This window comes from Lepidochelys olivacea (genome assembly GCF_965140295.1).
Source record: "Lepidochelys olivacea isolate rLepOli2 genome assembly, chromosome: 20".
Taxonomy (NCBI): Eukaryota; Metazoa; Chordata; order Testudines; family Cheloniidae; genus Lepidochelys; species Lepidochelys olivacea.
The window spans coordinates 20,640,476-20,657,766 of NC_140430.1; the positions used below are offsets into that span (position 1 = coordinate 20,640,476).

Genomic DNA, 17,291 nt, shown 5'->3' on the forward strand with positions numbered 1-17,291 from the left:
GGTGAACAGGTTTAAAGGCAACGGTCTGTGACCTGATGAGAGAGCAGCAGACATCGACTCCCTCCCCAAGACAGACAGGCTTCGATACTAACAGGACCTTCTCTTGGGGGTGTGCAGCCACAATTATACCGTGGAGTGGGGGTGGGTTAAGCCTCAAATCGAGAGCATGATGCTGCTTTGTGACTTAGATGCACACAAAGCTGCTCTCTAGCACATGGGATCTGGAGTCACTGCCTAGAGCAGAGACACCGAAGGCTATTTTATTGTAGGTCACATCTATGCTGCAAGTGGATGGGCAAGGAGCCTTTTCAACCCCATGCAGCATTTCAAGAGCAGAGTAGGCAATTCCCGAGTCAATATTCGGGCAGAGGGAACACAAGTCGGAGCAGCCCAGGAAGGCAGACATGCTAAGAGGAGGCCTCTTTGGGATGATACACTCAGCCCTGTCAGGCCTACGGTTCCCTAGTTCTCAGAGCTACATCCTCAGTGCAGCACGGGACAGTACGGGCTGAGTGTCTGGATTCATCCAAGTGCAGCTCCATCACTGAGCTCAGTCCATGCGGAATGCATCTTCTTTGACAGCATCCCTGAGCCAGAATTTCCCAAGCACAATGGTACAGCAATAACCTGGATCCCTTTTCCTTTAGTTGGAAGTTTAGATCTCAAAATATACACTCCCCACACGCTATCTTCTGCCCATCTGGGAAGATGCACAAGGCAATGGAGGAATTCTTTTATCCTCTGATTTAAAGGGACAAGAGGAAACAGATCTCTCTCCTTTACTAAACTCTGCCAGCGAGACTAACAGGGATAACATTTAGAGTTTGCTCTTGGTTCTCAAGAGGAGCCTTCTCCATTAGTGGAGCCAGCAGAACCCTACTCCAGAATCAGAGCATTAGATCAAATCCTACACTGTCCAGACACATGGAAGAAAACTACATCGGCAACGTAAATGTTAACCCTCTAATTCTCTCTACCCATTTCCAATAAAGAATTTCGGTTCTAAACACCTTTTGCTTCCCACATGGCACACCAGCTGGCTGCAGCTGTTCAGAACTGACAGCTACATAGGGTTCATGGTACAAGTGTTTACCACAGAATAATGGTACAAACATGACTGAACTGCTCATAGGAAAACAAGACGTGTTATTGGCGCTAAAGATCTCCTACTCCGATACTTGCCTTATGCCGTGGATGTTTTTAATTGCATAGCTAATTTCTCGCCTCAAGTCCTTTTCATCAAATTCCATCTAAAAAAGAAACAACAGTTAGATTCTACAGCACGGCCCTTCTGGGGTGAAGCACAATCACGGCTCAGGATTCAAACTGAAGGTGGTTCATTTTTAAACTGCTTTCTCGTACAGCCACAAGAGGCAAACATACATTTACCTGTTTGTAGATGGAGATAGCATGCCATTGGCACTAAGTACTTCAGACCTGTAAAGAGACACTGCCCCTCTCCCCCAGGGAGCTTGCCATGTAGGTAAGCAATAGAAGGGCTGTGTGAATGAGCAGTGAATTACAGCACATCTGGTTACCACCCTGTGTGTGACAGAGGTGGGGGTACAGCAGACTGCCCCCCTCCTGTAAGACCTGATGTGTTTCTGCTTTATTATGGGGTGTCTGGAGTAGGTAGGTAGGTAGAAGCACCTTTCGGCTGCCCTGCTTTATATGTCAGGGAGGAGGTTTTGCTTACTTAGAAACATCAGCACCAACTGCTGCTCTGCCACACCCCAGGACAGCTGATCCCAACGACAACATCCCGTCTCTCAGTCTTCTCAAGATAAGGAGACAAGCTAGTCTGTGTGCATCTCACAGCTCTGCTCTGGCAAAGATTCTTATGCCATGCAGCAATGGATAAGTGGCAGGAGAGGGAGGTTCCTAACCAGCTCATTGGTTTAGCTGAGCAGTAGATCAACCCAACACCAGGGAAGGATGGTCAACAGACCCTTCTGCTGGCTGCTAAACAAGCAGAAAGCCTGAAGAATGGCATAGACACTGGAGACACTCCCCCCAGCCATATGGCTGGCAACCAGCAACATTCCGCTTTGTGTGGAGAGAGAAATCAACACCGCTGGACAGAAGTATTAAAACCAGTGTTAGCTTCACCTTCACCAGCTCGAAGGGGAATCTCTCGTGGAAGATGCGATTAATTCTGGCACCACCAGAGAGTTCTAGTGTGTCCACTTGATCTCCTGAACCTTCAATCCGCTTCTCAAAGTCCACCCCAAACTGCTGGACCATCCTGCAAAGAACCAGCAGGAGTAACAGACATTAGCCAAATACGGCAAAAGCTGTGACGGACCAGCCATTCAGGCTGCGGCCACACTATAGGCAGCGCCATGCTAGCCATAATCTCGATTTCATCTGGGCAGGGCCATTTGAGAATTCTCTTCTACTTCCACGAACCCTACGGGGAGAGAATTTCATCTCCCTTTTGCTACAATTAGGGAAACAAAAAACGGTCATTCACCTTCTTTTAGATCTTAAGAACGTACATGCTTGTTCTCTGCTTTTACACAAGGCTTTTAACAAAGTGGATTATACAGGGGATCCTTGTTGTAGGCACACAAAACCAAGACAATGCCAGTTATTTGCCCACAGAGCTTTTCTGCCAGGCATCATAGCTACAGATTTAACGAGCCCTCCCAATGTTCCCATCAGCCTAGCATTGCAGGGTATTTAGTCTCATGTCCATGCCAACTCTTAATGGCACCATCCGTTAAAGTTAGCATGTCCTGCCCCCACAGTGCCAATTTCTAATGCCAGTGCTGGGCATTGTGTATTTCCTTGGGATCAGCAGCCAGCGGGGATTTGTGTGCTTCAAGCAAAGAGCTAGTTAAATATGGACCTATGTTAAAACCCATAAGTGTCAATTTCAGGCTAGACTCTCTTCCCCTCTCATTAGCGAGGTTGGCCGAAATCCAGCGCCTGTCATATCGAAGAGGGGTTGGAACAACATACTGTAGCAAGGCTTTGGTTTTCCGTGTGGGGTCGTCAGGGCGGAAGTTCTTGTATTCCTCCACTTCCTTCTCCAGGGAGAGTAGCTGACTCTGCAGCTTGCTGCGCAGTGAGGGCAGGGTCTCACGGATGTGGTTAGTCAGTTGCTACAAGAGGATTGGAGAAGTGGTCAGTGCCACTGGTCCCCCCACCTGCACGAGCTGCCCATCACTACAAGCGATGTTTGAGAATGGACAGGCAAGCCAGAGGCAAGAGCCAACACTGCACAACAGGAGACTTGAGGAAATGCTTGTCTATGGATCAGGTTTGAATGCTTTCACTGAACGGGTTACTCTATTAAGATCAGAAATAAGTTATAGTCCAGGTCTGCTACTGTTTATTTAAAGAGACACTAATCAGTTTCAAAGACTTTAGGACAGTCTCAGGCCTTGAACCAGCCCCATTCTGCAGCTTTACAAGTCAGATTTTTCAGTTGTAATGCATTTTGCCTTCTCTTGCTTTGTGAAAAAGACCCACATGAACAAGGGGAGCTGACTATATGGGGAAAATAACAAAACTGACCGCACACTGGTGGCCAATTGCACCACTTAAGCCAAGTAGAAGAGATTTTCCCTCCATTCTGTTGGCTACAAGCATCTTTAGCGTTGCGTAGAATTCACACTGGTAGATGCACAGGTGTTCAGACAAGTGGGATTTTCATTAGTCATTCTGCAGATGGGGAACCCCCGGCTGGCCCAAGATCACACATGATGTTTTATGTGGGTTAGGCACTGATCCAATCTAACTTCCCATCCCCTGTTCTAATCACTTGACAATGCACTCCCCACTTCAACTCAGAGCTGTTAGTTAACTGACTCTCCACCTAAGCAACTAAGTAGGGCCGACGCACTGACATGAACCTCAGGCTGGCCTACCTGGTTGAGGACTTTCTGTAAGTGAGGTGTGCCCATTCGATCTGCTATGTGCCTGTAGGCTGGGTGAGAAAGGAAGAACTTCCGCTCTGCGGCCAGCGCTGCTCTGATGTCCTTCTTGCCTTCTATATCCTTCTGGCTCCGGTTAACAACGCCAATGTAGCCTGCAACGGGACAATTCCACATGCTAGCTCTTTCTAGAGAATGACACAGCTAGCACACCAGCCTTGAACTCCTGTGCTCCCTGCAAGGGACCCTGAGATTGATACAGTTACAAAGGTGAACTTTATACTGCTTGCACAAAGGAGAATATCTCCAAGAAGGTAACTAGGGTTTTCTGCAGAGCACACCCCCTGCTGGCAGATACCATGCACAGCTGCTGCAACAGAGAAGAGCTCTGGGACTTCCCTGTCTTCTATAAATAGTGAAAGAGAGGAAGGTGTTGTGATCTCAGCAGAACGCTTATTACATAAGGATGGTGGCATTCTACCTCTTCTTAAAGGAAGCAGTTTGTTCTCCAGGATGTCTCTGGCATCGGTGCCCTCATCCATCAGGTCTAGTTTGGTGATCACACCAATTGTCCGTAGCCCTGGGGGGGGTGGGGTAAGAAAGATCATTGGAGAAGCAGCTAATCAACATCACATCCCCCACCTTGCCAGATACACTGAGAGCAGCTGACCAGGTCTGTAGTTAGACGTGCAGAGACAACAGCTCTCACTTTCCGTAAGCAGCAGCCATAACCCTCAAATCAGCCTGCAGCACTTAAGTTGCAGTTTCAACGTTCACAGCTGGCTTGTGTGGCGAGATGAGCTAGTTATTAACTCCATGACTGGACAGTTTAGTGCAGCACCCTGAGTGACAAGAGTCACATAACTCATTAGGCAAGACCTCAGCGTGTCAAGTCACACCCTTCAGTGAAAGCTGTCAGCCAAGCAAGCCAACAGGTCACCTTGTGAGTCTGCCTGGAAGACTATGGGAGATAAAGAACACACCTAGTGGAAGACAGAGGACAGGAGGGTGGTAGGAAGAGTGTCACAGGTGGGGAACTTGTCAGCAGGAGACCCGGCTGGACCAGCAACCACTGCCCCTGATGGGGACAGGAGAAGAGAGCCAGGATTTCCTTCCAAAGATTAGAGGACATCAAAATACCCTGTTCTAATAGCACATTCCACTTGGCAGAGCCAGCCGGGATTCCTCACAGTAGCGAAAGCTGCTCAGCAGAACACATGGGAATCCCGATATTCTCCTCCCTTTGTTAAAGGATTATACAGCAGGTGGGTGCGTTTGTTTTACCTTGAGGATCTACTTCCTTAGCCATTTTAAGAGCATCTGAGTTTGCCAGATCCATGTTGGCTGGAGTCACTGCAAGAATCAGGCTGCTTTCTCGGCTGATAAACTGCAAGATCATGTCCTTGATCTGGTACTCAATATCTTGGGGCTGGTCTCCCACCGGCACCTTGGTGATACCCGGAAGGTCGATCAACGTCAGATTCAGTACTGAGGAGAGAGGAAAGCAGAGAGCTCATGCTGTGTGAAGGGAAGCAGAACATTTTATCCCTGCAGTGTATGGGGTAAGGAAGGGGCATGCAAGGGGTGCACAGATGACCAGCTAGGATATTCTGTTTGTCCTCCATAGGTCATTGCAAAGCTTGCTGCGCGGAAACAGATCCTGGTCTTTGGGGACCTTCAAATCTGCCTCTGCAGTGCTGTTTCTTTACTGATTGGAAGAATGGAAGTCTCACTCACCATGTGGTGAATATACCCTCAGGTTGATGGGAACAGGAGAGATTCCTTTATTGGTTCCTGTCACCCGGTCTGTTTCTGCTTCGATCTCCTGCCGAACCTCATCAAAATCCGTGAACTTTTTGGATTTGCAGTGCAAAAACTCAGCATATTCTGGAAGAGAGAGACCCCCCAGGTTTGTAATGAAACACACTGGTTTGCAATTAGCCTTCCTTTACCAGCAAGAGGGCTGAGTTCAGTCCCAATGTAAACAGACCCAGGCCCCAGCAAAATTGCTGCTTACACCAAGCCTGAATGTGGCCCTTGCTCTTTGAAGCTCAGCAATGCAGCATCAGCTCTACGGGAGCCCCCTGAGCTACATGCCAGAGAAGAGATGCTGGTGCAGAAAGCAGTCATGAAGTCACACTACACTTTGTGAGCATTATGGGGATTCAGAGCTGGGGGCAGGAAGACAGGACAGTCTAATGCAGGAGTCGGGCCAATCAGGAGAAGGCAACAATGTTCGCTAGAGACTGATTCAAAGCCCCACCACATCCACCCAACCCCAGAGGTGACACTTCCTCTCAGAAGCACCACACTTGCGAGTGTACAAAAGTGATGAGAGCTGCCTCTCTTGGTACTGTGGAACAGAACAATGGCCATACGGGTCAGACCAAATGTCTGTCTAGCCCAGTATCCTGTCTTCCGACAGTGGCCAGTACCAGGTTCTTCAGAGGGAATGAACAGAACAGGGAATCATCAAGCGATCCATCCCTGTCGCTCATTCCCAGCTTCTGGTAAGTAGAGGCTAGGGCCACCATCCCTGGCTAATAGCCATTGATGGACCTATCCTCCATGAACTTATCGAGTTCTTTTTTGAACCCTGTTGTAGTCTTGGCCTTCACAACATCCTCTGGCAAAGAGTTCCACAGACTGACTGTGCACTGTGTGAAGAAATACTTCCTTTTGTTTGTCTTAAACCTGCTGCCTATTAATTTCATTTGGTGACCCCTAGTTCTTACGTTATTTACTCCTTCTCATAACACTTCCTTATTTACTTTCTCCACACCAGTCATGATTTTACAGAGGTTTTTCATAACACCAGGAAGTGACAGAATTCTCTCTCTAGCACATCATTTCTAGTGCTCTTCCAACAGCTACCAGAGGGGGGAGCACATCCCCCTAGACCTTAGCTCACTGCTAGAGCCAACCCACATCTGCCTTCCTGTTTGTGACAAGCACCTTGCCTTCAAATTCAGCTAAGCCTTTGGTGCAGGGACCCTGTAGGTTTGCACAGCACAGAGCACAATTGAAATGCTCGTTTCCGATTAGGATCTCCGGGTGCCTTGGGGAAAAAGAAATGGAGGTCTCTCCTTTTAGAGGTCCAGGAGCCCACACAGCAGAGGGTAGGGCACAGAGAAGTAGCTTTCCAAGGAGGACATGGGCCTGAGTTGTTTTGTTCCTCCATCCAGCCAGCAAGCTCTTAGATCGAGGCCCTTTTGTGCTGCACAGAGTGAAACAGTCCTTGCCCCAAAGAGCTGACAATCTAAATCGATGAGGGGTAGGAGGAGAAACTGAGGCACAGAGAAGGGAAGCCATTTTCTCGAGGTCACCTAGCACGTCTGTGGCAGAGCTGGGAATAGAAGCCGGGCGTCCTAGTGCTACACACTGAGTACACTTGAAGAGGGGGTGAACTGCCATTTCGCTTTCAAAGTGAACTTTCATAGACTGTTCCCCTGCAGAGCTTAAACACCAATAATAAACCTCTCTTCCCAAACTAAGGCTGAGAGTCCACCTGCCTTTAAGATTACAGGTACAGGGCACAGCTCAGGACCTGCTTGCCCTTTTAGCTCATTAAGAAGCTATGTTGCTGCCAGCCATAAGTCATGGTAACTGAAGGACAATACAGATTTCTTTCATTATATTAACACAACACCACCTCTTACAGTGGAGACCGGATTAGCCATGCAAACTCCTGCTAGCCCTCCACGAACTCCGTTCTGCTGTACATTAGAGTTGCACTGCTCTAGTCAAGGCCATTATAGAAACAAAGCCACCCCTGAACTGAAATGATTCCTAGTGTCCATAAGCTACCTTGCTCTTGTGCCCCTCACATCAGAGGACCCAAGGCTTGTCTACGCTTGCCAGTTAATTTGAATTAAAGGTAAGCGGTATGAATGTGAAGGGCAAGAGCTGTTCCTGGATAGTTCCATGTGTAGACATGCTCACCGTGCTTTGTAGGTGGCCCTCTCTAGCCCACTGAAGGGGTAGAACAAGGAAGCCCTATTCTGTGGCAAGTGGAGCAGAGCCAGAGGTTCAAGCTGGCCAAATAGTCACGCTGTGAAAGCCAGCAAGCAACCCAAGGAGAGGCACTCCCTTCCCCAGAGGTCACCCAGTTGTGTGTGTTTATTTGGGGCTGCTGCTAATCCAGGATTAAACCGGTCTAGCAGTCTCCTCTGGCTAAGGCGGAAGGAGTGAGGCAATGGAAGGCAGCCGGCTCTACAGGTTAAGGTTACACCAGCCAAGGTTTTTCTTGCAGCCTCTGTGCTATTAGCAGTGGCTCTGATGTGGACATGAAGGGATGCTTTCCTTTCCAGAGGGGAAATGGCCCAGGGGTGAGATGCTGGCACAAACTGGGCATTGGTTCCAGCACTAGTGGTGGCTGGTGAACCTAGACATCAATGCCCGTGTTTGTTTGCAGAAGGACTGTTTGCCTTTCATTCTCTGCCCATCATTTTAAACACTTTATTGCTGGGTCTTCAAGCCCTGAAGAAAGGCTTGAGTCTAACCTGCCAAGACACTCACTGGCTGCATCTGAATGGCTCCTGTGGACTGGGAGGAAACAAATTGCAACATTCTAGGCGCAGGTTCTTATCAGCTCATCGCTGAGGTGTGTGAATGCCAGGTGAGAGTCACAGCATGACCACGTGCCACCAAGCCGTGAAGGAGCAGAGACAGCGGCATGTTTAGCCCACATGACTTGCTCCCATTCAGGGATCTATCAGTATGGCAGGTGTCACTGCCTATCAGCCCTGTTTGGATCTGTGCTGACAAAAGTTCTACATTAATTTCACTTCCAGTGAGGAGCAGCAGGTTAGCGCTGTCCATTCTTTAAACACTAATCCTAGACATCGCTGGCAGTGAGGTGGGTGTCCTCCCAGAGGGGAAACTGAGGCATGGAAGTGTCTGTCTGTCTGTCTCTCTCTCACACACACACCCCCCACCAGCTCTGCCACTGGTGTGTGGTTGTGTGTATGGCGGGGAGGGAGGATGGGGGAAAAACGGACACGGACTCAAATTTTCTTACAATCCAAGTATAGGGTGGCAGGGACCATTGTAATCTAGTCTGACCTCCCATATAACACAGGCCAGAGAACTTCTAAGATAAACGTTTAGACTCCCCACGACTCACACTTCGATACCAAATGCCACTGAGACAAAACACACAGCATCGAGACAAGACCATCCCGCTCTGCAGCCCCCTCCCCCTGGCACAATCTAGGTTAGCAGTGCAAGGAAGGAGGGGCTCTGTTCTCCCCTCCCCCTAGGCACTAATGAATTTCAATAGTTGGACCAAGGAAAAGAAAGTCATACAGACTGAGCCTCGCCTGGGATCCCGTGGGTCACGCTGAGGCGGCTTCCCACCACTGCTATGAAGAGCCCATTCAGTGAATGAGGCCAAGGGGTTTGCAGGCTGGAACCTCTGGGAGAGCAGGCATGCTATCTGGAAAGCCTGATGTCGGGGGCTCTCTCATGATACTGATGCCCCTAACTGGCATACTTGGTAATAGTATTATGGTATCACCTGGGATCCCCCCTCATGGCCCAGAATCCCATTGGGCTAGTGTGAAGAAGCAGGACTGTTCTTAATGTTTCCTCTGAATATTGTGTGCCCAGTTTCCCCTAGGCAGTTCTTAAGTATCTAGGTGGTAGGATAAGGGTGTATGGTCGTTGCAGAGCCCTAGAGGGCAAGTGTGTGCAAGGGTCTGGACACAGAGAATGGCAGACACCCTGTTTCCTGGCAACCGATGGCCTGGGCCCTTCCCCCCTGCAAGGTGAAAGCAAAGGGTTGGAGAACAAAGGAATCGGGTGACCTCCTGGCCGGGGAAAGGGACAAAGCCCAGAGGAGGAGGGGCTGGAGGGAGTTTCAGTTTGGGGCTGGCTGGGACATGGAGTGAAGTGCAGACGTGGTTGTCTGGCTCACTGCCCCCCAAAATGGACCCGGCTGAGGGGTCCTGTTCTCTGCACCTACAAGCTCTGGTTTAGACCATGTTCCTGTTGTCTAATAAACCTTCTGTTTTACTGGCTGGCTGAGAGTCCCGTCTGACTGCTAAGTTGGGGGGCAGGACCCTCTGGCTTCCCCAGGACCCCGCCTGGGTGGACTCGCTGTGGGAAGCGCACGGAGGGGCAGAGGAGGCTGAATGCTCTGAAGTCAGACCCAGGAAGTTGGATGAGCTGTGTGTCCTGCAGACAGGCTGCTCACAGAAAGGAGACTCCCGCAGAGTCCTGACTGGCTTCATGGGGAGCAGTTCCAGAGCATCGCCCGGGGACCCCGAGACAGCTAGGCACTGCACAAACACAGGCCCTGCCACAAAGGAGCGGAGGTTCTATCAAATGCTAGCTAATGTGACTCTTTCCATGCACTGCTACCCTCGGTGACAGAGGTACAAAGTTTGAAAGCAGCTCTGACCTCACTGGCATTTCCCAGAAGCAGGTCATTTTCTATATGAGGGCAATAAAGTTAGGGAAAGGGTTTATCACTAGCTCTTGTCACCTGCCTTCAGGGCCATGAGAGCAGGCAGGCAGGCTCTGGTCCCCCAAAATAGCTGGCTGGCTGTGGGGCACATTTCAAAGCCCACGGGAAGTACTGAGTCCTCAGGAACTCCTGGTCTTATCTTAATTTGCTCCGTGGCTTGCACCCATCCAGTCCCAGAGCAGTTTCCATCCAATCAGAGGAAGGCAAGAGGGAAAACAGAGTTGATGATTTGGGATTTAACATCCCGGAGTGTTGACAAGAGCAGCATGACTCCCGGAAAGTGCCAATGCTCCACACTGGCAAGTTCTGCACTTCAAGCAGAACTCTCTCGTCATCACTTGCACGGAGCATTACATTGCAATCTAGCAGAAAACGCAGCAAGATTTGACTGCAGCTGAAAATCACTTCCCCTCCTTTATCTATCAGCCAAAACCTGCCGCTCAGGTTTCACTTTCTCCTGCAGCCACCCACTGAACTGTTAGACCAGGGATAGGCAACCTATGGCATGCGTGCCAAAGGCGGCCTGTGAGCGGATTGTCCGTGGCACTCACGCTGCCCAGGCCTGGCCACCAGCCCGGGGGGCTCTGCATTTTCATTTAATTTTAAATGAAGCTTCTTAAACATTTACTTTACATACAACAATAGTGTAGTTATATATTATAGACTTATAGAAAGACTTTCTAAAAACGTTAAAATGTATGAGTGGCACGCGAAACCTTAAATTAGAGTGAATGAACGAAGACTCGGCACACCACTTCTGAAAGGCTGCCGACCCCGGTGTTAGGCAAAGAACCCTGGACTTGGGTCTTGGGAGATGAAGAGCTTGGAGGCTCACCTTCACCAGTGAGCAATTTTATTGCGGAGACAGCATGTAAATATTAACCCAGCCACATTCCTCTAACCTTGGGGATGCCTTCGAACCAGTGGTTGGCTTGAAATGGCTGAACTGAACTATGCCGGATGCACCAAAAGCAGCTGCTGCCTGTACGTATGCAAGGCAGTGAGCAAATCAACCAGAGACCCTTGGCCGTATTTAAAACGCCTGTGCAAGTCTCCTCAGTGCTAGCAACGGTGCCTGTGCTAAGTTCTAGACCAGTGGTTCTCAACCAGAGGTCCGGGGCCCCCGGGGGCCACAAGCAGGTTTTGGGGGGTCCTTCAAGCATGACTGGCGTTCGACTCGCTAGGGCCCAGGGCAGAAAGCCAAAGCCCTGCCACCCAAGGCTGCAGCCCAGGGCCCCGAGCCCTGCCACATGGGGCTGAAGCCGAAACCTGAGCAACTTAGCTTTGTGGGGCCCCAGGCAACTGTCCTGCTTGCTACCCCACCATGCTGGTCCTGGCTTTTGTATGCAGAAAAGCCGTTATGGCACAGCTGGGCTGTGGAGTTTTTAATAGCATGTTGGGGGGGGACCTCAGAAAGAAAACCCCTGCCCTAGATGAGAGTTTAGGGCCCCAATCCAAAGCTCACTGAAGTCAATGGAAAGAGTCTTCCATTGATTTTAATGGGCATTCAGCCCGACAGCACAGTCGCTCCATTGGTAGCGCAAAAAGCACTGCGTCATAACAACACCAGCTACTCCTACTTGCCTACACTCCTCTGGAAACAAGGCCAGGACTCGGCTGGAAACAAATCCTCTACACTCCAGAGGTCCCTGAAGTTGGCCCTGTGCAACAGACTCCTCCCCAAGCCAGCTGAGACCGACTCACTTGCTGTCCGGCCCCTGCCCTACCCTGCCCGTTGCTGTTGCTCCTCCTCCGGCCTTTGTCTCGCTTCCCAGGCCAAGAGTCACCTGGTCGCATCCCCCTCCGGGTCTCAGGTTACGAGGGGTGGCCACAGCATTCATGCAGGCAGCTGGAGCAGCCCCCACAAAAGTCACACATGCTTATTCCCACCACCTAGACATTGGTGCAATACACAGAGAAACTGAGGCACACACAAAGAGGAGTCCTTGTGGCACCTTAGAGACTAACAAATGTATCTGGGCATAAGCTTTCGTGGGCTAAAACCCACTTCATCAGATGCATCCACTCCATCCATGGCTGTAGACTGTTGTTTTTGCTGATACAGACTAACACAGCTACCACTCTGAAACGTGAGGCACACACAGCATTCATTGAAAACAGTAAGACTTGCATACAACAAGGGAAAATCCCCACTTCTTCATACAAACCAATGAGCACAGTTTGAATGAAATTTTGCTAACTCTTCATGTATTTTGCACACCAGATATCAGGATTGTTGCTCTATGAATGCCACGAAGATGCAGTCACATTTGGGGCATTGGTTTCAGTCAATGCTCCAAAGAGAGAAGTCTGCAAAGCTGCAGTAGCTTTCCATAACATTTAACAACATGCTAGCTTACTGGGCTAGCGATAACCACCTCATCTGCAGATCAATACGAATAGACCCTTAGTAGCTACTGCTCCCTACCTGTTGTCAGGGGTGGCAATGCAAGAGTTAACTGCTGGTGGTCTATTCCCCCACTTCCCTCAGAGATCTGAAGGAAAGTACTCTCTCCAAAAGAATTAGCCCATCTTGTAATCAATACAGAATTCCCACCTGACAACACAGCCTCATGGTGCTTTGCCATCCACTATCATGCATGGCTGTAGACTGTTGTGACTACACTTCTCCAAACCCAAGAGGTAGAGAGGCCCACCCACCCCTCCTGGAAAAAGGACAAAGCAAGGGAATCATCATGCATATTTCATTCAAAGTAACGTACCAAGAGAAATCTTCCCTGAGATCAGGTTCGCTGGCATTTTAAGCATGTGCTCAGGTTAGAGTTGTGGCTTGTTTTTAGCCTTTTCACATTTATCATGATCAGTATCTCTGGGGCAGAGAGCCATGATCCAATATCAAGGTCTGTTTCTACTGCTTCTGACACTCACACAGTAAGGAGCAACAGTTAGAGTGGCAGGAGAAAAGCCATAGGCCAGTTTTATAAGCAAGTTTGTTTCATGAAGAGTTAAAGAAGTTGTGCAAAAATCACACCCCCTCACACCAAGAGAATGGGGTTTGGGATCACTAAATGCTCCGGATCATGTAAGAGAAGCTACGAAGCGTCTCAGTGCCGGAGGTTTTTTTGTTTGTTTTTCTTTAAAAAGCACTGCCTTCACAATCTGGTGGAGTAAATTACACCCTCTCCAAAGTGCAGCTCTGGTAAAGCAGCAACTCCCTGAGCTTATCGCTGGGAGAACAGGAATGGCTGTGTTAACTGACCATGTCACAGTATCAGCAGGGAGCTCAGCCTGACAGCTCCATTTGGTCTTTTACATGGGAAGAGATCAATTTGCCCAACTCTCTCTCTGCTCTGAAGAATAGCAGCATGAATATCAGTGATTGCTGCATGACCCAGGAGGGACTGAGGACGGGGACAGAGAGGAAAATGAAAACTAACAAGGAAAAGGAAACTTTCAGGTAATGTTAATGCCTGCAGTGTTAATGCCTGTGACATGGTCAGTGCTAGGACCCCTGCCCAGACCAGAAGTGGGTTTGTTCTCAAAACCTTTAGGGCTACAGCTGGTTTTCAGACATCACGTATTTCTGAGATTTTAGGCTAGAAGAGACCATTATGACAATCTACTGCACTATAAGAGGCCAGAGTTTTGTGTTTATGAAGGACTGGATTTGTTTAAAACAAATCAGAATAAGTTCATATGGACTAATCGATACTGCTTAACTTGCAGTGTAAACTGACAGAATAATGCAGAAGTTATTTGCCATAGAGTTTCCACCCAGTGATCTACGCCTGTGGTAAACGTTCCTGATTAGCGGCATGCTGAAATGACAGTACTAACGCCAAATTACACAAAACAAGCCTCCTAGCTCATTTGCCACTTACAAGGCAGCTTTCATCTCCTGAGTGCACGTTTTCTTTCCAGCAGTTTAAAAAAAAAATCTTGTCCCACAAGCATTAAGAGAGCCTGAGCTGTGCCCTAGTCATAAACTTGTTAAGTGGCAAGACTACAAGGGTTTCAAACACAGACAGACATTCAAACAGACTTGCACTTTCTCTGATCTGCTGTAAATATTGAAAGAAGTATTTGCCAAGGGTACTAGACTTGTTACCCAAATGGAAGAACAAACTTCAAACATCCCCAAACCCATATCCGTAAGGGAACAGCTGGTGTTTTGATTTATGGAGCAACAAGCTGTTCAGCCCCGCACTGTACCTGTTTTTGAGAAGATTAGCTGAAGAATAAGAGGACGTCGGGTGACAATTCCAGACCCACGGGGAAGAAAGTCTCTGTAAGGAAATAAAAGAGATGGAGTTACTCACAAGGCTAAACAAGTAAGGCATTCAGATACTACAGTGAGCAGTAGCATACTAGCACCTTATTATTTGTATAATGGTAACACCTAGAGACTCCATTGTGACAAACCCTGTACATGCTCCTGGCCCTGCTGAGCTTGCAAGTGACTTATCTGTAAAATGGAGATTTTGGGAAATTGAGGTACAACAAAAGACAGACGCTGGGGATCTGTGGCAGAACCCAGCGCTCCAGCCACAAGACCATCCTTCCATTCAGTTTTTAACTTAAGTTAGTCTCTCATAGTTACAGTTCTGAGAGAGGAAAACAGGAAAGAGGCTGGACCCTCATTACAGGAATGAGTTTCTCATATTCTCCTGACTACCAGAATACAACCTCTCCTGAGGCCTCTGGAGAGGATGCTGCCAGATTTTTGCTACAGCAGAGCTGGTGTAGATAGAAGGAGCTGTATTTACATGCACATCATGCTCTGGTACAGGGGTCGGCAACCTTTCAGAAGTGGTGTGCCGAGTCTTCATTTATTCACTCTAATTTAAGGTTTCGCATGCCAGGAACACATTTTAACGTTTTTTAGAAGGTCTCTCTCTATAAGTCTATATATTATATAACTAAACTATTGTCATATGTAAACAAGGTTTTCAAAATGTTTAAGAAGCTTCATTTAAAATTAAATTAAAATGCTGATCTTACGCCGCCGGCCTGCTCAGCCCGCTGCCAGCCTGGGGTTCTGTTCACCTAGGCTGGCAGTGGGCTGAGCAGGGCCTGCGGCCAGTACCCTGGCTGGCAAGGGGCCGGCAGCCAGAACCCCAGACCGGCAGCGGGCTGATCGGGGCCGGCGGCTAGGACCCCAGATCGGCAGCGGGCTGAGCGGCTCAGCCCACTGCTGGTCTGGGGTTCCGTCTGCCAGCTCCTGCCAGCCAGGGTCCCAGCTGCTGGCCCCGCTCAGCCCGCTGCCAGTCTGGGATCCCGGTCCTGCCCACATAGAGTGGGTACCTACCTTCTCCCTGGTTCTAGCCCATTCTCTTCCTCTCTCTGCACTGAGCTGAGGGTGGGAGTGCACTGAGCACAGGGCTGGGGGTGAAGGAGCAGGCTGGGAGTTGGGGTACAGTGTCTGGCCAGGAGCTAGAATGAGGGAGGGGGCTCAGGGTTGGGGCAGGAGGTTTGGGAGTGAAGTGCTTACCTGGGCAGCTCCCATTTGGTGCGAGGGGAGCAGGTGGGAATGTGGGGGGTGTGTGTGCACAAGAGTCAGAGCAAAGGGTGTGGGGGGTGCTGCAGAGCAGAGGGTGTGGGCTGGGGTCGTGGGGGTGCTCCCAGCCCCCTGCCCTGAGGGGCTCACAGCAGGGTCTGGAGGGGATATACCCTGATTCCACCCCCATTCCCCAAGGCCCCGTCCCCACCTCTTCTCTGCCTCCGAGCACTGGGCTCCGCTTCTCCCCCTCCCTCACAAGGGCCATCAGCTGATCGGTGGCAGGGAGGGAGAGGAGGAGGGGCAGGAACCCAGCATGGCAGGGGAAGGGGAACAGCCGGCAGGACCAAGCTTTTTCAGCCTGCAGGCGGGGGGGGGGGCATGCAGAGAAGAGTGGGCCGGGGCGGGAAGGATTTTTAATGGCACGCTGCTGCCTGCCAGAGTCCTGGCCTGGGTTTGGCAGCAGGCTGAGCGGGGCCGGTGGCTGGGACCCAGCGGCTGGGACCCGGCAGGCAGCAATGTGCAATTAAACATCGGCTCGTGTGCCACAGGTTGCCCACCCCTGCTCTAGTATCTGGAGAGACAAGAAGCACACACTGTGAAACAGAAGGAGGGAGGGACAGCTCCCGTGTCCTCAGGTTCCCTTTGGCCTTACAGCTTGTAAGTGGCTGATATCAAGGTTCACAGCAGAAGGGTCTGGTTTTCCAGTCATCAACATTTTAATAATGATCAGATTGCAGCGTTGTTAAAAAGTGTGTGCTCATCATGGCGAGCTCAAAGACAGACTGTTTAACAGGGGAAAGACACTCAGTCATTTTCTTTATTCTTGGAAGCCACCCAGGCTAAGTGTTTCGAGTTATTTCCCAGAAGGGCTGGATTTCTGATCAACTGCAGAAGAAGACAAAGAGCTGGCAACACTCCTTGGACACAGACAGAAGTCTTGGAGCGAGTCACCCCCGCCCCTTTCTGTTGGGGAGAAACTCAAGTGGGCAGAGCCATTGTGAGAGGCCTACATGTTGGACTCTTCTGCCTGGAAATCATGCTCCTCCACATCCTGGGCATGCTGTTTTGTTAGAGACAATTACTGAAGACTGAATGGCTACAGTTCTTCTCTATGACAGCACTGAGAACAAGAGCTGCTAGGGCAGGAGTGAGGGGCACTTAATGCAGGTTTTCTGAGCAGTTCTTTTGTCTAGCATTCATGGCTTCACTTGCTTTGAAATGGGAAAGAGAAACGCTCCCTAGGAAAGACTGCACTGAGAGCTTTCCCATTTGTTTCAACCAGACAGAGTCATCTGGACTTCTCCAAATCCCCCTGCAGTGGGAAGCTTTTGGTCTTCCTACTCCTATCGCTTCCACTATTGCTGTGATGCTCTGCAGCTGTGCCATTTGCTCCCTCAGATAAGGGGTAAGATAAGCACATCACCAGTATGAAGAAGCCTGCTAGGCATCTCCACTATTTTGCCCTTTATTTAGCTATTAC

The 17,291-nt window shown here is 49.6% G+C and overlaps 1 protein-coding gene across 4 annotated transcripts in view; it reads right to left on the reverse strand.

The window, feature by feature from the left end:
* DNM2 (dynamin 2) overlaps window positions 1-17,291 on the reverse strand; it is a 59,131-nt gene that overhangs the window by 28,556 nt on the left and 13,284 nt on the right. For all 4 annotated transcript variants that reach the window (XM_084609916.1, XM_084609914.1, XM_084609915.1 and 1 more), the window contains exons 2-9: window positions 14,524-14,597; window positions 5,619-5,768; window positions 5,166-5,369; window positions 4,363-4,461; window positions 3,876-4,036; window positions 2,965-3,107; window positions 2,110-2,245; window positions 1,183-1,250 (exon numbers count right to left, since the gene is read on the reverse strand). In XM_084609916.1, the coding sequence (XP_084466042.1) occupies window positions 1,183-1,250; window positions 2,110-2,245; window positions 2,965-3,107; window positions 3,876-4,036; window positions 4,363-4,461; window positions 5,166-5,369; window positions 5,619-5,768; window positions 14,524-14,597 (1,035 nt within the window). The remainder of the gene's footprint in view (window positions 1-1,182; window positions 1,251-2,109; window positions 2,246-2,964; window positions 3,108-3,875; window positions 4,037-4,362; window positions 4,462-5,165; window positions 5,370-5,618; window positions 5,769-14,523; window positions 14,598-17,291) is intronic.